Genomic DNA, 22001 nt, shown 5'->3' with positions numbered 1-22001 from the left:
AACCCGCGTCCCCTGCACCGGCAGGCGGACGCGCAACCACTGCGCCACCAGGGAAGCCCGAGCCTGGGGTTTTGACCCTTCCCAGGAGCCAGTTAGATCCTCTGAATCCCACTTTACCGCATGTCAATTCCCCAGACGACTCAAGAGCAGCCATTCCTGCTCCTGCTCTAAAGTACTCGGCACACCTCCCCGCTCCCCCCCCAGCCCCTGGCGCCCAGTGTTTCCCTTAGTACCTGCTGCTGCTACGCCCCCTCCCACATGTTTCCTGAAGTCCCAAGAGTCTCTGAGAAAATCATGTCACCTGACTGGAAAAGTTATTTCTAGGAGGGGAGCAAATTCTGAAAAGCTATATTGGCTAATACACCCACTCCCTGTCCAGACCGAAAGAGTCTGGCCAGCCAGGGTGTTGGCGTCTGAAAGCAGAGGCCCCACTTGGAGGCATGCCCGTCCTCCAATGGGAGCCGGGCATTCAGCACGTGAGCGCGGCACCTTTTGACATAGCTGTCTTGAAATGTGTTTTGAGAAGAAAGAATGCTTATTATTTAAAAAAATTACCCAATAGCTTGTGCAATAGACACCCCTGATGCTGCCACCGGACAGTTCGTTTGCCTCCCTCCGGCCCCGCCCTGCTCCCCAGAGCACCCACTATTAATTGAGAGGAGGCTGGGTGTACATGCGGGGCACACGCATGCTCTTATCACAGGTAGTAGTAGTAATAATAATAGTACAGAAAATGGTGCTAATAATGAACAACTGTGGTGCTCTTATTGTATACTGAGTAGTGAGCCCAGCATTTAACACAACTGAGGACATAAGGAAATAGGTATATCAATTTGATTAAACAGCGTCCTTTTTTTTTTTTTTTTTTTCTTTTTGGCCGTGCCACGCGGCTTACAGGGATCTCAGTTCCCCGACCAGGGATGGAACCCGTGTCCCCTGCAGTGGAAGCACAGAGTCGTAACCACTGGACCATCAGGGAATTCCCTAAACAGTGTCCATTTTCCTGTGAAACTTCTGAGAAAAGGGTGTGGCTTCTCGCTAGACAGTGTGACTTGCCTTCAGCAAATATACACACGTCTAAGAGCACTGAGGGCATCAGAACTGGTCTTTCCGTGATAGCCCCATAGGTAATTCCAGCCCCACCCTCCCGACATGCTCACCATTCCTCAGGATCACATCTCCGCTCTGGCTGGAAGGGCTGAGTCCCTGGGGGCTCTTGACATTGCCCAGAGCTCTGGAGAAGTGTTCGTCCACTACGCTGCTAATGTCCCCTTGGAAATAGGTGAAAAGGACACAGCGGGAATTCCATTCAGTCTTGATAGGGCTCTGCATCTGAACGACGGTCTTCCTCACTTCTTCCATCGCGACACAGGGGAGAGCTGCGGAGCAAACGCAAAATGTCACTGGTACTCTTTTTCCAAGCGGCTTGGCTGTAGGTTGGAGAAGCAGCATCCTTGAGGGCGAGCAGTTTGCTCCTAAGGTTCAGGGTCTCTCACTGGAGCCATGGGGAGCTGCGCAGCTGCTGAGTAGTGTTCAGGAAACAAGACAGAGCTCTACCAAGTCCTGAAGTGAAAAAGATTGTCTGGGAGCATGATTAAAAGAGCGTCAGGAAATGAAAAAGAAAGAGACAGGGAGGGAGGGAGGGAGGGAGAGAGAGAGAGAGAGGAAAGGAAGGAAGGAAGGGAGGGAGGGAGGGAGGAAGGAAGGAAGGGAGGAAGAAAAGAAAGAGAGAGGGAAGGAAATGAAAAAGAAAGAGACAGGGAGGGAGGGAGGGAGGGAGAGAGAGAGAGAGAGGAAAGGAAGGAAGGAAGGGAGGGAGGGAGGGAGGAAGGAAGGAAGGGAGGAAGAAAAGAAAGGGGGAGGGAGGGGACACTGAGGCCAAAGAGTGGAGTAACTTGCCTTCTGGGGAAGTGCCTGCCTCCCCCGAAAACCACATGTAGATTCCCCTGAACAAGGGCACGAGTACCCCAGTAGAGCTTGTCTAAGCAATCCAGTGGGTACTGACAATTTCAGGTTCCCTAATAAGCACTGCTTTCCACCTTGGCGACTTGCATGCAGGAGCGTCAAACACATCCAATTCTCCCTCCCCCCTGAAGCCATAATCTGTGTTCAATGGGGTCCTGCACCCACCCCATCTTAGAAACTAGCAATTACAAACAACACCAGTTCTGAGGCCTCCAGACAGATATACTCTGCCCAGAGTCATTTAGAAGATGTCAGAGTTTTAAATCCAGGTCCAATTGACTCTGAATCCCATATTCTTTTTTTTGTTGTTGTTCGCGCCGCATGGCTTGCAGGATCTCAGTTCCCTAATCAAGGACTGAACCCGGGCCACGGCAGTGAAAGCCCGGAATCCTAACCACTAGGCCACCAGGGAACTCCCAGACAGACATACTCTAAAGCAAATGCAGAGAACACTTTTCACACTAATATTTTGTGGCGACACTGGGGAAAAGCACTCTGTTCACCACGCTTCCTCTGCGCCTAGAACGGTGCCTGGTGTCTAGCTTAATATTGAACAAATGCTCAACAGCCGTTGGCTAAATTGCCTTAAACTTGGCCTCCATCATTGGATTCTACCTGTGAGCTCCTTGAGGGCAGAGGCTGTCCTTTTGCACCCAGGCGGGGACCGGCACACAGTGGGCACTGTAGACAGGCCGTGGCCTTCCTTTACCAGGGAAGTAACCAGCCAGTCTGGGTGCTTCGTCACCTCTGGCCATCCAATCCGACTTGCCCCGTGCTCTGGCTAAAGACACCTTGAATCTATTCATTCTGATGCATATAATGCAAATGACTAGAGTTTAATAGCTCTTCTCCCTCTCTAGTCTCTGAGATCCTCGAGGATGGGGGCCATTTCTTATTCATTTCTTTATCTCTAGCACCTAACACTAAGTAAACAATGGGCTGAGTGATGAAATGCCATTTCATGCAGTGAAGACGCAATGCAAGGAAATCACACCAGTTAGAGGTCAGAGGACCTGGGCTTGCCCTTGGCTGGGTGTGTGCCTTTGGGGGAAATCACAGGGCCTCTCTGGGCTTCAGATTCCTCTAGGGTAAAATGAAGACGTTGGGGTGTATGAATTCTGCAGCCTGTTCTTTTATGGTCCTGCCAGAAGTGCCAACAGGTTATGATGAAACATTAGGAGGGAATCTGGCAGTGAGCAGAGGACCCTTACTTAAAAGTTCTCCGTTCGGAATCCTAGCCTCAGGCACAGCTGGATTCTCTGGTCTCCAGAAGCCTCAGATGGAGCTCGTCTATCTGTTTCCCCTGGGTGACAGCCGTGCTAAGTAAGCATCACAGGTACTACCTGAAAAATGAATCCACTGTATCCTTATTTCAAAATACGTGGGAACAACCACTTTGAAAAACTGGCGTTTTCTTCTAAAGTTAAACGTACACTTAGCATATGACCCAGCAATCCCACTTCTAGGTACATATAACCAAGAGAAATGAAAACAGATATCTGCACAGAGACTTCTACATGTTCTCAGCGGCTTTATTTATAATAGCCGAAAAGTGGAAACAACACAAGTGTCCATCACCAGGTGAATAAATAAACTAGCTGTGACACTTTCATACAATGGAATGTTCGTCAGCCATACAAAGGCACAGACTACCGATCCACCCAACAGCATGGGTGGATCCCTTACCAAAACATTAAGCTGAGTGAAAAAAGCCAGACGCAAAAGACCACACAGTGTATGATTCCACTTACATGAAACCGGCACAAATAATCTATGGTGATAAAAGTCAGAACAACGGTCACCTGTGGAGTGGGGCTTGGAAAGGGGTGAGAGGGAACTCGTAGGAGTGTTGAAAATGTCTTACATCCTGAAGAGGGTGAAGGTTACACGTGGATGTAGACATTTGTCAAAACTCATCAAATTGTACACTTCAGATCTGTGCATTCCACCGAAGGCAAATTATTCCTCAGTGAAAAAGCACATATTATCGTCAGATACTTGGACTCACAGAAATAAAGCAAAGGTGTAACTCTTGGACACGTTACGCGGTAAGTCGAAGACAAGTACTGTGTGATCTCACTTACATGTGGAGTTTTCAAGAGGCAAACTTGTAAAAATAGAGAATAAAATGGTCGTTCCCGGGCATGGGGGGCAGGACCAATGTTGTTTAAGGAAACAAACATGCCACGAGTAGTGAATAAGCCCTAGGGCTCTACTGCACAGTGCAGTGAAAGTAAACAACAATATTGTATTATAATCATCAAACTTTCTAAGAGACTGGAACTCAATTATTTCAGCCACTAACAAGAAAGGATAATTATGCATCATGATAGAGGTGCTAATTATAGCTACGATGGCAATCATATGACAGTATATAAATGTATCACATTAGCATGTTGTACACCTTAAATCTACAGAATGTTATATGTCAAACATATTTCCAAAAAATAGCAAATAAACAAATAAAGCGACAGTGCTGTGAATGACGAAGTAATGATAAATGTGGACGCAGCCCTTGTTCTAAAGCGGCAGTTTACAGGAGACCTACTCTGTGTCGGAAGCTACAGATATACTTTCTCCAATCTTTACAACCTTCAAAGTAGGTATGCTTGTCCCCATTTTATAGATGAGCAAATTCAGGCTTAGAGAAGGGAAATCGAGGGCCCAGGCCACGCAGCTCGGTGGTGGCAGAGCTGGGGTTTGAACTCAGGTCTCCCTGACTTCAGTGTGTGGCCTTTTCTCACCATCCCTTTCTAACTACCTGGTGGGGCTAACCGTCTGTTCCCCTCCACGGGACTCGCGCCAGGACCCTAACCCAGCTCCCTGGCTCCCCGTCGGGCATGCAGGCAGGCGGCCCATGCGCGCTTGCACACGTCTTCTGGAAGCCTGTACCGGCGAGGGCCGCCTGGCGCCTCTGTGGGTTTTGCCCTCTTACCCTCTCGTCAGTGGCCGCTTCTCTAGCTCAGGCTTGACCCGGCCTGCCACCTCTCTTTGCTAAGTCTCCCTGAAGCCACGAAAAGAGCCGGCTGGACCCTTGGGACATCAGGGCGGTGAAGCACGCTTCCAGCCCCCGTAGCCATAGAGCAGGTCAGAGCACCGTCTCAGCGCCCTCACCCGGGGGGCCCAGACCTTACACAACTGGCGATCCTGAATAAACCCCAAGACCTACCCGTGCCCCTCTCTTTTCCTCACCAAACACATGACACCTACTCGGAAGGAAAGCCCTGGGTTACGTCTCCGGATCCAGCTGACAAGCAGTTCTCCGGACTGTACTCAGACCTCAGGGGAGAGGATCTGTATTTGCGGGCTATTCAAATTCTGAGAACTGTTATCTGGTTTAATTCTTTCATCCCCACACGAAGCCTCCTTGAGAGCTCTCTTCTTTATTCGGGAGTGAATTGGTGGGGTGGGTCTGACTTAGGAGAAGGGGGGCCGCAAAGCTGGAACTAAGCAGAGGTCAACGAGGCAGGAGAAAGGGTGGGACTTTCCTAGCCAAGATGTTTCTGTATCGACGCCTGGCTTTGTAGCGAAAGTCTCTTGCTGACAAAACCCTCGGCCTCGGCCAAGCTTTGCCAGCTGTGCCGTTGGAACAGCCGAACTGCAAAAGTCCACTGTACCTTGCAGTTTCCCCAACGCACAAAAGATCAAGACACCAAGTAGGCATCAAAATACTGCCCGGTCTTCTGCACAAATATTTTAACGTGGAATCCAAGAGGAACGGTTTGACCTGACTTCTAGCAGGCTGCCTACCTTGACGTGCTTACCAGCCTTCTGCGAAATGGTACCCAGCACCCCGGCGGTGGGATGGGGAGTCAAAGAGGTGATCACTTGGAACAAAAACCCCAAAGGGACCGGACTGTATCTCACTGAACAAAGCATGTGATGCCCTCCACCACCACCCTGCCCCCAGCCCCGATTCCTTCCCAGTTGAATTCCCGGCCCTCCTGCCTCCCCCCAAAGTCCCCACCTTCTCTTACCTTAATTCTCGACCATCGGCGGAGACACAGGAAGATGCTATGGCCAGGCAAACGTACCTTTTGATGGCCGGAGCCGCCTGGCCCGTTTTACAGCAGCTCAGTGCTGGCCCGAGCAGGGCCTGGCGATCTTGTGCCCTCCCCTTGCTACTTTCTACCCTTCTAGCAGAGCCTAAACGAGGCATTTCCTGCTAGCTATCTATTAAGAATGCAGAAAATGTACTCCAACAAGTCAATCGGGTTGGGCACCTGCAGGAATGAGGAAAATAGGTAGTTCTTTTTTTTTTTATTTCTTTCTTTTTGCATTAAAAAAAAAGCACTTAGCGATATTGTCTCTTAAAGTGGGCGGCCAATTGTTTGCCCGGAAACCACACACAGAGTAGTAATGTCTGAAGCCTCAGTGGTGGGGCTGGGATCCAAGTGATGTGACTTTCAGTCTCTGGAACCCAGAGAAACTTTGGCTGGTCTCTAGTTTCTTCCTCTCTCCCCTTAGGAAGAGAAGGGGAGCCCAGCCCCCTAGGATTCTGGACTTTCTCAGGCTTCCATGGGCCCAGAGGGATTGAGGACTTCTCCAGACCGGCAAGAGATGAAGCGGTTCAGGACTCCAGCTGCAGGTTTGGCGCAAAGGAGTCCCAGTCCTCGTTCTGAAAAATCTTCAATAGTACCTCAGTAAGTGGCACCATCATTCAGACGCCAAAGCCTGGAGCCGTTCTTTGCTTCTCCCATTCTCTGTTTCAATCATATGAATTTAACAGATATTTATTAAACACCTACTATATGCCAGGCACTGTTCTGGGAGTTCTGTTCCATAGTGAACAAAACAGACCAAATCTCTGCCTTCCTGGAATAAATACACACACGTTTTATGTTTGTACGTTCTATGGACTTGTCAGATGGCAGTAAGCACGACAAGGCGAAATTAATCAGGAAAATGAAGCAGAGACAGGGAATAGGAAGCGTCTCATTTATCCAAGGCGGTCATGAGAGAATTTTCTGATAAGGTGACGTTTTATCAGAACCCGGTGGTGGGGGGTGTGGGGGAAACCATGTTGATACCTGCTTTCCTGATATCTGAGGGAACATCTAATACAAAACGTGGGTTCACACCTGGCTTGTTCACAGAAGGACGAGGTGGCCAGTGCGGCTGGAGAGGTGGAGGGAGGAGAGATGGGGCCACTGCACAGACAGTATCCCCGGCCACGCTTAGGTTGTGGGCTTTTCCTCTAAGTGAGAAGGAAACCTGTTGATGGTTTCCATCCTTTCTCGCCACCTCCACCTTGCTCACCCTCGTCCAAACCCCCATCATTTCTCCCCGGGACCACAGCCTCCTAACTGGCTCAGTACTTCCACCCTTTGCCCTTTCTAATCCTTCACCCCAAGACAGCCAGAGTGATCGTTTGAGGACATGCATCGAATCCTGTCACTCCTTGTTGAAAATCTTCCAGTGGTGTTTGTTCCTGGCCTGTAACCCGCCCCCCCCTCTTGCTGTCTGTCCTCATCTCTTACCACCGTCCCCTTCGCTCCACTCCAGCCCCACTCACTCCTGACTGGTCCTTGAACAGGTTAAACCCCCTGCCGTCTTCACACTGACTGTTTTCTCTCCCCGGATGCTCACGCCCCCGACACCCTCCTGGCTTGCCCTCCCCTTCATTTAAACCTGGGCTCAGTCACTTCTTCCGAGAAGCCTTCCTTCATCATCCTATCCACATCAGCAGCGTCTCTCACTCTCTGTCCTCTTACCCCACGTCCTATTTCCTCACAGCACTCTTCACCTCTGGATGCCATATTGCATATTTATTTGTTTACAGTTGGTTGCCCCTTCTAAAATCATGCCTGGTATACAGTAGGGGCTCAATAAATATTTGTTGAGTGAATGAATGAGTAGTGGAGGGACAGAAATTATTCAGGCATCGACACAAGTAGACAACCGCAATGGTAATGGATCAATATCTGGCGCAGGAGAGCCTGTGATAAGGAAGCCTGACTTCATCAGCAAAGGTAGGGTTGTCTTCCTTGTGCAAATAATGCTCCAGCTGAGATCCAAGAGGCTGAGAAGGAGTTAACCACGCAAAGAGGGGAGGGATGACTGGTCCAAGCGGAGGAAACAGCATGTGCAGCAGTCCTATGGCAGGAGGGGCCTGGGAAATATGAGTCATAGGGAAAAGGAATGGAGACAGTGGGAGAGAGCGTGGTGCAAGGTGAGCTGGGAAGGTAAGCAGGGGCCGGAGCAGGAAGGGTTTTGCAGGCCCTACTGAAGAATTTTGTCTCTTTCCTAAGCAGCAGAAGAAGAGGAAGCTATTTAAAGGTTTTATGGAGATGTGTGTTGAGGAGAGTGGGGAAGGGGAGGGAGTGACATAATCCGGTATGCATTTGTTTTCTTTTTTAATTTATATTTTATATACCCCACGGCTTGCACAATCTTAATTCCTCAACCAGGGATCGAACCTGCACCCTCGACTGTATGAGCGCAGAATCCTAACGACTAGACTGCCAGGGAAATCCCCAGATACGCATTTTGTAAACCTCTGTCTGACCGCTGTATAGAGAAAGGATGGAGGAGCACATGGCCGTGAATAGACCAGTTGGAAGGCTGCGTGCGTGGTCTAGGGGAGAGATGATGGTAGCTGCATCTGGGCGTTGCGGTGGAAGCAGAGAGAAGTGGATGGACTCAAGATGTAGTATTTAGAAAATAAAATCGACAGATTTGATACCAAATTGGATATAGGGAATGAGGGGCCTCAAGGATAACTCCTAGGTTTGCGGGTTGCATAACCTGATTGATTAGATGCCTTTCACTGAGCTATGAAACATCGCAGGTGTGTCTTCTTTACGAGAGGAAATAAAGATTTCTGTCTGAACATGTTGATTTTGAGGAATCTTTGAGCTATCTAAGAAGGGATGATAGTAGTCAGTAGGGAGAGAGGTCTGAGTTGGAGCTATAAACTTGGAAGCCGATGTTATGTAGACGGTCATTGAAGCCTTGGTCTCTAACTCACCCAGGGAGAGTAGAGAGTGAGACATAAAAAACAACTAAACCACTCTAAAAAATAAGGGGGGGAGGGGGGAAGAACAAAGACCTGCCCGTGTAACTGCAACATTTACCGGCCAGGTGGAAGCAATGAGCCAGCAGACATTACTGAGAAAGAATGGCAAAGGAGGAAGGATAAACATCCGGAGGGTGTCAGGACCCTACAGCCCAAAGAAGAGCATGTTTCAAGATGGTGGAACCCATCACCTGGGTCAAATGCTGCTGAGAAGTGGGAGAATCTGATGCCTGAAAAATTTCTGTTGGATTTAGTAGCGTGCAAGTCATAACTGACTTTAGTGAGAGATGTTTGCTGGAGTGATGAGGCCAGAGGCAGACTCCAGTGGGATGGGAGAAGAGGAAACTATGGACAATGTGAGAAGGACTTTGCAAGAGTTTGGAGGTGAAAGAGAGTGGAAAGATTGAGCAGAATCTGGGAGTGAAAGTATGAGCCATTGACTGACTTCGTTGCTCCTTTTCCTTGAAGGGATAGATTTCAACATGATTAAAGGCCAATGGAAAGGATCCAGTTCAGAGCAAGAGACTGAATATACTACAAAAAGAAGGTATTGTTAATAATATAAAATATTGGAGAAAGCAAGAGGAGAGGATGGGATCAAAGTCCAGGTAGAAAGATGGGCTTTAAATACAAGGAGAGACTGTTTTGTTGTAAGAGGAGGGAAGGGGCATAGGATGGTCCCAGACAGACAAAGTTTATAACCTTGGTACCTATGGTAGATATTTATCTACTTATTTTCAGTGGGAGGAGAATTGGACTAGGAGGCAAGAGATCCTGACTTTTATATAGGATCTTCCCCTAAATAGATTCACAGCCTTGGGGAAGTTCTCATTTCTTTGCCCAGCGACCATGGCTCACGGGCCCAGCCGCTCCACGGCATGTGGGATCTTCCCGGACCGGGGCACGAACCCGTGTCCCCTGCATCGGCAGGCGGACTCTCAACCACTGCGCCACCAGGGAAGCCCTCTTTTTTTTGCCCATTTTTAAAGGAAGAGTGCTCTATTAGATGAGCGCTAGGATTTCTTAACAGCTGTGCTTATTCTAAGTAAATCAAGAGAATGTGAAATTCAAAATGGTAGAAAATTAACAACCTGAAATGTTTACTTTTTATTGTTTTCAAATGCAGTGCTCACTTCCAGTTCAAGGTGATGGACCTAGGCAATGTATTTAATCTCATCTTCCCTCCCAAATCCCACTAAAATGCCCAAAGAAATATACAAATAAGAAGAAAAAAAATCCAGAGCCGTGTTAGAAAGCCCGAAAAGGTATCACCTTCAGACCAGATAAATATAATGGCTAATAGTTATTCAGCACTTCCGGTGGGCCAGCTACTGCACTAAACAATTTACATGTATTAAACCACCTAAGTAATTCTACAAGGTAGGCACTATTATTATCCAATTTAAAAAATGAGTAAACAGAGCCACAGAGAGGTTAAGAGTTTGTCCAACCCAGGCAGTCCGACTCTAGAGTCTGTACGCTAAACCACCGTTGTGTGACCTTTCAGAAACAATAGGATATTTCTAGAAATTATACTGTGGAACCCACATCCTGCTCACACAGGAATAGGAGAAGGATATTGGAGAAATAATTATGAATCCTCCAAATAGAGCCCCAGAAAAACTCAGAATTCTCAGGGGCTAGGAGCTAGAGTGAGTCATGGAACAGAAAGTAGAGAAGTTAAAGGTCTGCCAAAGCAGCTGGGCCATTCTCCAACTCTGCGCACAGTGTCTTGCTGTAGTGTTCAGCCCTGGCCATAGCCAGTGAGAGCAGCTTTCTAAATAAAGCCCTTCTTGTGTGCAGAAAGGGAGCCCAGGATCGACTCTGTGGTTGGAGAGAGAAGTGAGGTGTGTCCAGGTAATTTGGGGACCACCATAAGGATATGGAGACAAAGGACATGTTGGCACAGCAGTTAAATCCTCTAAACCACGATACACCCGATAAGACACTTTCCCCACCTCTGACTGCCACCTGTTCCCCATCCATGCTTCATAAATGGGAACCCTCCCGTTGGCACATCCTAACCATTCACCCACACAGCTCTGCCACGTTCCGAGAGAAAACCTGTCAGGTGAATAGTGATTCACACCTGCTGAGGACTCCAACCAGGTTACCAAAATGTAGCCAAGTCCTTCATATGAATGGTTTGTCACCAGACATTTCAGGAAAATCAACAGCACAATGGAGAAACACTAGGATGAACAAGAAAACCACTGATTTCTGAGGGAAAAGTTAGTGTGGAAGATGTTTTTAAAATTCTACCTTATACCTTGAGAGATGTCTAAGAGAATATTGCATCCCTAGAACAAAATTAGTCTGCTAAGAAGAAGTAGTCAGAGAATAAGACAGAGTTACAAATGGGAAACAATTGCTGAAATAAAACAGGTCAATCGCAATGGGCATAACTTGAAAATGGTCTTAGTAGCTTGGAAGCCAAGTCATGGAAGATCAGTAGGACAGACTATGGACAACAAATGAGTATTTCATATTTTTATAGGTTTCAAATCAGTAGGAAACAGGTGGATGAATCATTTGATGGTATCAAGACAATTGGCTATTCATTTGGAAATGAATTAACTTAGAGGCATATCTTAAAGCTCAGTTATCCCCTTTCTCTCCCACTTCAACTTCTCAATCTCTACTGGATCATTTCCATCATTATCCCAACAAACTCCATTTCCATTCCTTTCTTCCCCTTCGCAGCAACACTTCTTGAACTTGTGGTCCGTGGTTGGTCATCATCTCTACATCTCACCTTTCCTTTCCCACCTAAACCCAGTCCAGGAGGGCGTCCATGCTCACCCCTCCAACGTATCTGCTCTTGTCAAGGTCACCAATCACCTCAACGTTACTAAATCCAATGACATCTCTCTGTCCTTGTCTTACTCGACCTCTTAGAGGTGTTTAGCAGGGTTGATCACTTTCTTCTGTTCTTCAAACAACCTCCTCTGGGCTTCCATGGCACCGCTCTCTCCTGTTTTTCTCTGACTTTGCTGCCTCTTTCTTCCCAATCTCCTTTGCTCAACTTCTCAACTTTGGGTTACCTCAGGGATTGATTAGTTCTGGCCTCTCTCCTCTGATGCTATAACCTCTCATTTGATGATCCCAGCCTTAGAGTCATAAATATCTTCCATGTACAATGACTCACAAAGTTACATCTCCAGCCCAGCCCTCTCCCCTAAGAGGCACCACAAACATCATATGTTGAAAACTGAGCTCTGAATTCCCCTCACTCCAATTGTTTCTCATGTTTTATGCAAAAGTAAGTCTCATAAGAGTTAAAGATAGAAACATAAAAATTAAACTACAAAAAAGAATATATAGAAACATATATATGGGAAATATATCACAATAAGTATACTGAGATGGGGAAGGTCTTTCTAAGCATGCCACAAAGCTCAGGAGACATAAAGGGAAAGATTTCCCAATTGACACACAAAAAACTTCTGCTTGACTAAAATCAACATAAAGTTTGAAGACCAAGGGCAGACTGAGATAAACTACTTGCAGTACTTATCACAAATGACTACCATCTATAATAGAAAAAGAACTTCTACAAATCTTTAAGAAAAGACAAGCAAGTCAATAGAAAACTTGACAAAGGATATGAAGAAGCAAATCCAAGAGGAAGAAATGTCAAGTGATGAACAGAAGCTTCTCTTCCTTAGTTATTAGGGAAGTACAAATTAAAATGAAGTACCATTTTCAACTATCAGATTGGCAAACACTTTAAAGGTCAATAACACTTAGTATTAACAAAAATATGAGGAATCTGCAGTCTCACACGCCGTTGTAGTGAGTGGTGTTGTGAGTTCAACATTTCTATAGGGCAACTTGGCAGAACCAATCAAAGTTTAAAATCTATACATGATTTATAATGCAGCACCACTACTTTATGAAATCCATTTTAAAGAAATATTAGAAGACATTTAAAAATCAACTTGGGGACTTCCCTGGTGGTCCAGTGGATAAGAATCCATGCTCCCAATGCAGGGGGGCCCGGGTTTGATCCCTGGTTGGGGAACTAGATCCCGCATGCATGCCACAACTTAGAGTCTGCATGTGGCAACTGAAAGATCCCACGTGCCGCAACGAAGATCCTGAGTGCTGCAACTAAGACCCGTCACAGCCTAAATAAATAAATAAATAAATAAATATTTATTTATTTATTTAAAAAATAAATAAATTTTAAAATAAAAGGGTGAATTTTATTTAAAAAAATCAACTTGCATTTAACAAAAACAATGTTCTGATTTATAATGAGATAACTACAAGTCAACTGTGAAGTTTCAACATGAACACTCTTCATCTGTGCAAACCTCCAGAGAGACTGATAACACTGTTGGCCTTTGCTTAATTTAAAAACGAAACAAAACTAAACCAAACTAAAGAATGTCAATCTATAGAGAGGTACAGTAAAAAATTCTCTTTTTATTGGATGGGTAGAGCCTACAGCTATTAAATAAGCAAAGGTATTCTCAGGGGGAGGGGGGCCAGGGGATATTTATCTAAAGTATTTATTAAAATTTTATTATAGTTTATGGTAGGAAATGAAACACACTCGTGTCCCTCCTCCTTTGCTCCTTTATTAATGAATTAGGATTCCCATAATCTAAATTCACAGTCCAATAATAGCCAAGTGTTATCCAAATCTTTTCCTATCATATTTATTTAGTAAAACTAACACATCCATTAAGACTGCATCCTCTAACATCAGTGTTTCCTTTGCAATGCTCCACAGCAAAGCGGATGTGTTCATTACAGTTGTGTTAACAATCAACGTCAATCGCCACGTGATCAATTTAGTTTCAGCTGACACCACCATGAGAAGCGCCCTCCCTCTCCCGTGATTGGCATGCCCGACCCTTATGCATCTTTGCAGCTCACATACTCTTCCTATGAAGATTTTCCTGACTACCCCCTGCCACATGGAGACAGGATCAGTGCTTCTTTATGGCCCCACTGCTTCCAGGCCAGCCTTCTATCAAGACCGGCAGCACCAGCAGAACCTGGGAAGCTTGTTAGAAATGCAGAATCTCAGGCTCTACCCCAGACCTACTGAATCACAATCTCTGGGGGTGAGGCCCAGCGTTTTAACTAGTTTTTCAGGTTTCTCATGCTAAAGTTTAAGAAGCACTAACCTAAGTGTACTTGACCAGAGCCTCATCAGTCTCTGGGTACAAATGAAGTCACATTTACATCACTGCCCAAATGACACTAGCTCCCTTGATCACCCACATTTGCAGGGCTCCCAAATCCTTTCCAGGTCTGCTCCCTTCTCCCCAAAGTATTTCTGGGAGTGTGTTCACACACGCTCCAGAGTTGATCAGGGCAGCTGCTCACCTCTGATATGCCTGGTCTCCATTGCTGTTCAGTAGGCAACTTTTAAGCTGATAGTTCTGCATAAGCCACTTAAGAGCTAGTCCAGTCCCTCAAGTGAGCAAACTGTGCTTTGGCCTGGTGGAGTGAGATGTGGGTAACTGCTGGTCACAATGGAAGGCTAAACATGTTATTTTCTGCCCTACAATTTGCATTGATCAATTGAATTGCCCAGCCAAAGGCAACTTGTTCGCATCTCTCCAATTGAAATAGCTTACTCAAGGGTTTCGACCTGTAATTATCCTCTCCTCTCTTGCACATCCATTTCTCTGCAGCATCCCATCAGCATACAAGTGATATGTGTGTGTGTGTGTGTGTGTGTGTGTGTGTGTGTGCATACCCACTTTTAAAAAAAGACTTCTAGTTCTGGTCTGGCATGTAAGAAGCTTGGAAGTCACCACTGAATCCTAACAATAAGTAAAAAGCTAAACAAACTAAAAAATCAACAACTTCTTAGATTCATAAGAAAAGTGAGATCACAGGGCACACCGCTGCTCCCAAATTGAAGAGACTGACTGAATTACAATTTACTAGAGCAGAAACCACTGAGGGAAGTGGTGCTGGGGCAGGAAATCCTGAACTGTAATCGACAAATTGCCGGAGGCTCAGTATAGACAAATCTGAGAGATAACATACTCCAGGGGGACCTAGTCATCAGTGAGTGTCCACATTTTATGAGTTTTACCTCCAGGAGTTCGACCAGGTTCGCACAATAAATATCCGAGAAAAATCCCCTTGTGCTTCCAACAGGCGGAGGGGAAAAGGAACCATTTTGAAATACACCGGAGCACCCTGTTTTTCTTAACAAGGTCTACCCTCAAGAGAGACTAGTTAACCAGAGCCTAACCTACTGGGGTTTTTAGTGGAGCCTAACTGACCTGAGGGAAGGGAACTACTCAACTCCAGCCCCCTCTAGCCATCCTGTCCCACCTAAGGGGGAAGAAAAAACTGAGAAACACTTGTGAGGTTCACAGTCCAGAGGCATAGGCTCACTAAAAGACTGAGACCTAATCATAGGACTGTAGAATGCCTCCCCTCCCCCAACACCTTACCAGCATACCACTGAAGTCCTATTTATCAGAGTTCCTTTCACCTCATACATCATGTCCAGATTTCAAGAAAAAATTTCAAGGCATACTAAAAGACAAAACACACAATTTCTGGGTTTTTTTTAATTGATCCTCTCAACAGAGAAAAAAATATTTAACAAATTTCAACACACATTCATAATAAAAACTTCAGAAAACTCAGAATGCAAAAGAACTACCTTAATTTGATAAAGGGCATCTGTAAAATACTGACATAATAATTAATAATACATCAAAACTCACAATTTGAAGAAACAGAAACAGAGCAACCATTGGAACCAGATACAGCAGGGATGTTGGAATTACCAGACCAGGAATTTAAAACAACTATGACTAAGTTGCTAAGGGCTCTAAATGGATAAAGTAGACAGTGTGCGGATAGATGGAAATTCTAAGAAAGAACCACAAAGAAATGCTAGAGATCAAAAGCGCTGTAACAGGGGGCTTCCCGGGGGCTTCCCTGGTGGCGCAGTGGTTGAGAGTCCGCCTGCCGATGCAGGGGACACGGGTTTGTGCCCTGGTCCGGGAAGATCCCACATGCCGCGGAGTGGCTGGGCCCGTGAGCCATGGCCGCTGGGCCTGCGCGTCCGGAGCCTGTGCTCCTCAGCGGGAGAGGCCACAACGGTGAGAGGCCCGCGTACCGCAAAAAAAAAAAAAAACCAAACAAACAAACAAACAAACAAACAAAAACACTGTAACAGGAATGAAGAATGCCTTTGGTGGGCTTATTAATAGACTGAACACAGCTGAGGAAAGAACCTCTGAGCTTGAGGACATCGCAGTAGAAACCTCTAAAGCTGAAAAGCAAACAGAAAAAAAAGACAGGGGAGAAACCCAACAATATCCAAGGACTGTGGGACAACTACAAAAGGTGTAATACACACGTAATGGGAATATCAGAAGAAGAAAGAAAGGAATTATTTGAAGCAATGATGACCGAGAATGTCCCCAAATTAATGTCAGACACCAACCCACAGATCCAGAAAGCTCAGACAACACCAAGCAGAATAAATGCTAACAAAACTACACCTAGGTATATCAGTTGCAAACGACAAAAAATCTAAGATAAAGAAAAAATTCTGAGAGAAGCTGGAGGGAAAAAACACCTTACCTATGAGTAGGAGCAAAGATAAGAATGATATCTGATTTCTCAGAAACCATGCAAACAAGAAGAGAGTGGAGTGAAATATTTCGTGCTGAGAATAAAAGTCTACCAATCTAGAATTCTGTAGCCTGTGAAATTATCCTTCAAAAGTGAAAGACAAATAAAGACCTTCTTAGACAAACAAAATATGAAGGAATTGCTGCCAGTAGACCTGCCTTATAAGAAATGTTAAAATAAGTTCTTTATTTTTTGTAAACTATTTAAATTTATTTATTTACTTTTGGCTGCGTTGGGTCTTCATTACTGTGTGCAGGCTTTCTCTACTTGTGGAGAGCAGGGGCTACTCTTCCTTGCAGTGCAAGGGCTTCTTGTTGCAGTGGCTTCAGTAGTTGTGGCTCGCGGGCTCTAGAGCGCAGGCTCAGTAGTTGTGGCGCACGGGCTTATTTGCTCCGCGGCATGTGGGATCTTCCCGGACCGGGGCTTGAACCTTAAGATAAAGAAAAAATTCTGAGAGAAGCTGGAGGGAAAAAACACCTTACCTATGAGTAGGAGCAAAGATAAGAATGATATCTGATTTCTCAGAAACCATGCAAACAAGAAGAGAGTGGAGTGAAATATTTCGTGCTGAGAATAAAAGTCTACCAATCTAGAATTCTGTAGCCTGTGAAATTATCCTTCAAAAGTGAAAGACAAATAAAGACCTTCTTAGACAAACAAAATATGAAGGAATTGCTGCCAGTAGACCTGCCTTATAAGAAATGTTAAAATAAGTTCTTTATTTTTTGTAAACTATTTAAATTTATTTATTTACTTTTGGCTGCGTTGGGTCTTCATTACTGTGTGCAGGCTTTCTCTACTTGTGGAGAGCAGGGGCTACTCTTCCTTGCAGTGCAAGGGCTTCTTGTTGCAGTGGCTTCAGTAGTTGTGGCTCGCGGGCTCTAGAGCGCAGGCTCAGTAGTTGTGGCGCACGGGCTTATTTGCTCCGCGGCATGTGGGATCTTCCCGGACCGGGGCTTGAACCTGTGTCCCCTGCATTGGCAGGCAGATTCTTAACCACTGTGCCACCAGGGAAGCCCTTAAAAGTTCTTTAGAGAAAAGGAAGATGGTATAGGTCAGAAACTCGGATGTTGGGACTTCCCTGGTGGCCCAGTGGTTAAGAATCCCTGCTTACACTGCAGGAGGCACAGGTTCGATCGCTGGTTGGGGAACTAAGATTCCCACATGCCGCGTGATGAAGCTAAAAAATAAAAATAAAGAAAATAAAAAAAGAAACTCGGATGTACATAAAGAAAAGAGGAGAGGGAATAAGTGAAGGTTAAAACAAAATGAAACAAAACAAAAAACCCTTCCTTTAACCTCACATTCTCCTCCAGAATCTGCCCCATTCTCTGCTCTCGCTCACAGCAAAAGTCTTCAAAATAGTTGCCTATAGTTGCTGTCTCCACATTCTCGCTTCCCATTCTCTTCTTAAGCCCCTCCACCTGAATTTACTCTCCGGCACTCTGCTGAAATGGCTCTACACAAAGATCACCAGCCACCTCCAACTTGCCAAATGCAATGATCAATTCTCTGCCCTCCTTTTCACCTCCTCACAGCTGATTACTCGTTCCTTCCTGAAATACCTTCTTCTCCTGGCATCCAGAAACCCACACCCTCCCCGCTTTTCCTCCTGTATCACTGAGCACTCATTCTCAGTCTCTTTTTCTGATTCCTCCTCCCCTGTCTCAGCTGCAAATGCTCACGTGTCTCAGGGCTGGGTCTGGTCCTCTCCTCTCATCTCTTCACTGTCTCTCCTGAAGGCTCCTCATCCAGTCCCCTAGCTTGAAATATTATCCCTATGCTGATGTCACTAAGTTGAAATCTCCAGCTCCGATGTCATCCCTCAGGTTTAGAATCATACATCAAGCGGCCTATTTGCCCTCTCCCCATGGATGTCATACGGACATCTCCAACTTAACATGGCCTCCTCCCCTCCTCAAACCTGTTCCTTCTCCCATCTTTCTTTCTACAGTTAATAGCACTACCAATCACTCAGTTGCTCGGGACAAAATTCTAGAAAGTCATTTTTTTTTTTTTTAACAGTCTTAATCATTTATTTACAAAGACATGAACTTGTTTCTATTTGGAAAAATAGACTAAGTGACACAACTGGAGAACACACTTATTAATAACAAAGGAGATTAAGAAGGACTAGGCACATAGTAAAATAACTTCAATATAGTTAATGTGAACTAGAGAAATTTCCCATCGTAAGTAGCATTGAATCTACCAGCCTCACCACCGCTATCATTACTACTAAAAAACGAAAACGCATTTGACTAGAAGGAGAATTGGTTTTTAAATACGCTTACAGAATAAATTTTGTCAGTATTCTGCCAGGTATTCAGAATCTAAATCATTCGCCAAAGAAGCTATTCTAAAATCTGAAACTTTCTAGTCAAATGAGAAAAGAAAAGTAAAAACAGGAGCAAACCTCACTTTTTTGTTGTTCATCCCTTGAACTATTAATAATTGCATGAAAAGTTATTGCGAATTATTAGGCATATAAGTCCATAATATTTCCCACTCTGTTAATTTATTTGAAGCCCGTTACAAGACATGTAGATTCGCAGAGGAAACTTTGTTTACTTACCATGATTATCAGTCTTCAGGTGAATCACCTAAAATCAGAATGTTTTGCCATGTCCCTTCCGAATCACTTAATCCCTACCAAATTCCGATTAAAGAAAATGATGGCTCTTGGAGACCATTAGGAATAATTATCCCTTCTACAATCTATAATTTGATCATGGATAATTATGTGATGTAACAATAGAATAATTAGACTTCTTTCTCTCTCTGCATTTGTGTGTGGCATAGTCATGCCACATTTGCTAAATATATTTTTAAGTGACCTATTAAAATTAGTCAGCTCTATAAATGTCATGGCTAGGAAAGGTTTAGATAATTGCGATGCATGTGGTGCTCAAGACTGTACTTTAGTTTCCTTCCTTAATACTGGAAAAATTAATTCAATAAAAACTTTTAGACCAAATTAGTTCAATGGGCTAGACACTGCTGGGAGATAAGTTAGCAAACCTGACATGGAAATCATTATGGATCACACAGTCCTGGAGAAGAGAAAGACATTCCTCAAAAACCACACAAATAAATACATATTTACAAACTAGGATAAAAGTGATGAAAGAAAAAGCATAGTCTTCTGTGAGTGAGTATAATAGGATTTCAGAAGTTGTCCCTGAAACAGCCATCTGTGAGCTGAGATTCTTTTATTGTTATAAAATATACATAACTTCACATTTATCATTTTAACCACAATTCAGTGGCATTAAATACATTCACCATGCTGTGTAACCATCAGCACTATCTATATCCAAAATTTTTCATTTTCCCCAAGAAAACTCTGTACCTATTAAGCAATAATTCTTCCTCCCTCCCTCCCAGCCCCTGGCAGCCTCTACTCTATGCTCTGTCTCTATGGATTTGCCTCTTCTAGATACCGCATAAAACTGGAATTGTACAATATTTGTCCTTCTATATCTGGCTTCTTTCACTAGAAAGTCATTCTTGATTCTTCTCTTGCCCTCAGTCCCCACATCCACTCAATCAGCAAATGCTATCACCTCTCCCAGCAAATTATATCCAGAATGAATGCAGTCATTTCTCACCATCTCTACTGCTATTCGCCTAATGGGAACCACCATTACCTCTCACGTGGCCCAGTGCAACAGTCTCTCAGGGCTGCCCTTTTCCTCCATTGTTTGTCCTCCTCTCAGCAGTCAGTGTGATCTTTCTGAAGCAGAAATCACATCACGTCACTCCTTTGCTTAACAGCTCCAAATGCTTTCCTTTGTATAGCCTGTTTCCGACAGTGTGTTTTTCTGTGTTGGAAATTGCTTAATAAGTAATAGGGGACTGATGTTGGTTAACATGCCATTTTTCTAGCATGCTAACATTTTGAAGCGATCTGTGGCCAACTTCCTCACCATTAAAAAGGCCTGAGCAATATACGAAGACCCTAAGCAAAATGCGGGAGATCTGCAGAGACTTTCCTTTAGTACTAGTGTGGCTGCTTTAGTGCTTTCAATAGTGGCTGTGGTCTTTTCTGTGGTAAGCTATCTGTCCAAGCTGTGAGTACAGATGAAGAGGAAGATGCTGCAGAGGCATTTCTCCCATGGTAAAATGATGAAAAATGAAAAGGCTATGTCCTGAATCATTTATTTAATTTCACTGAAGATGGTCTTTATTAGAAGTGAATGCCCTCAAGGACTCACATCTTGGAGGAGGAAGCTAAACCCAGGGTTTAATACTGTGAAGGATTAACTGGTGGGGATACAGGACACAAATGCCATAGAGACATAACTCCACTATTACTACCATTGGAATTGCTGTTGCTTCCTTAATGCTCCGGTTACCATGCTGCATCGGCAGGCGGACTCGCAACCACTGCGCCACCAGGGAAGCCCTTTCCTTGGGTTTTGAGTGGTTTTCCCTAACCCTACATTTTCTCATAAGCCTTATTATTTTTAGCACACATTTTTGCAGAATGTGAAGTTTTTCAGAGGCATCGTTATAATAGAAACATCTGTACTTATAAAATCCAAACTTCTTACCACCCTCAGTCCCCATGTTATATCTACCTGCAAAATGTCCTGAATCCAATCACTTCTCACCTCTTCCACAGCTACTTACCTAGGACTACAGAGCATTCTTATTCTCAGAAAAAAAGCTTCTTGGCACTAATGCACCAGGAAGCAGAGCTATCTACAAAAGACCACAATTTAAAAAAAAAGATCCCTTTCAAATATAAATCAGATTGCACCAACACTGTTTAAAAATCAACTCTCTTGGGGGGGGGGATAAATTGGGAGTATGGGATAAACAGATTCACACCACCGTATATAAAAATAGATAAACAACAAGGATTTACTGTACAGCACAGGGAACTATATTCAATATCTTGTAATAAACTATAATGGAAAAGAACCAAAAAACGAATATAGATATATACATATATATGTATAACAGAATCACTTTGCTCTATACCTGAAACTAATACAATATTGTAAATCAACTATACCTCAATTAAAACCAAGTCCAAAAAAAGTTAAAAAAAAAATCAACTCTCTAACTGCTTCCTGTTATATTCCAAATAAAACCCATTCCCGTTCCATGGCTCTCAAACCATGCCTCAGAGTCTTTTTGCTTGCTGCTCCCTCTTTCTGGAACTATCTTTCCCCAGCTCTTCACCTGGCAGGTTCTTTCTCATCATTCAGGTACTGGCTTAAATGTTATCTCCTCAGTGACCTTCCCTCCTTACCCCCCTAAAGAATTTTCTCCCCCCACTAAATCGATTTGTTCCCAGCATCTACCATCTGAATTTATCTTTCAAAAATATATATGCAGGGCTTCCCTGGTGGCGCAGTGGTTGGGAGTCTGCCTGCCG

At 44.6% G+C, this 22001-nt stretch overlaps 1 protein-coding gene across 1 annotated transcript in view; it reads right to left on the bottom strand.

The window, feature by feature from the left end:
* VGLL1 (vestigial like family member 1) overlaps positions 1 to 1362 on the bottom strand; it is a 19815-nt gene extending 18453 nt beyond the window's left edge. Inside the window, exon 1 of the mRNA XM_007100263.4 lies at positions 1161 to 1362. Within this exon, the coding sequence (XP_007100325.2) occupies positions 1161 to 1362 (202 nt within the window). The remainder of the gene's footprint in view (positions 1 to 1160) is intronic.
* Between the last annotated feature and the right edge of the window lie 20639 nt (positions 1363 to 22001).

Source organism: Physeter macrocephalus, chromosome 21, assembly GCF_002837175.3.
Source record: "Physeter macrocephalus isolate SW-GA chromosome 21, ASM283717v5, whole genome shotgun sequence".
In the NCBI taxonomy this organism is placed as follows: Eukaryota; Metazoa; Chordata; class Mammalia; order Artiodactyla; family Physeteridae; genus Physeter; species Physeter macrocephalus.
The sequence above is the reverse complement of the archived record's forward strand: the minus strand, read 5'-3'. Positions and strand labels throughout refer to the sequence as shown.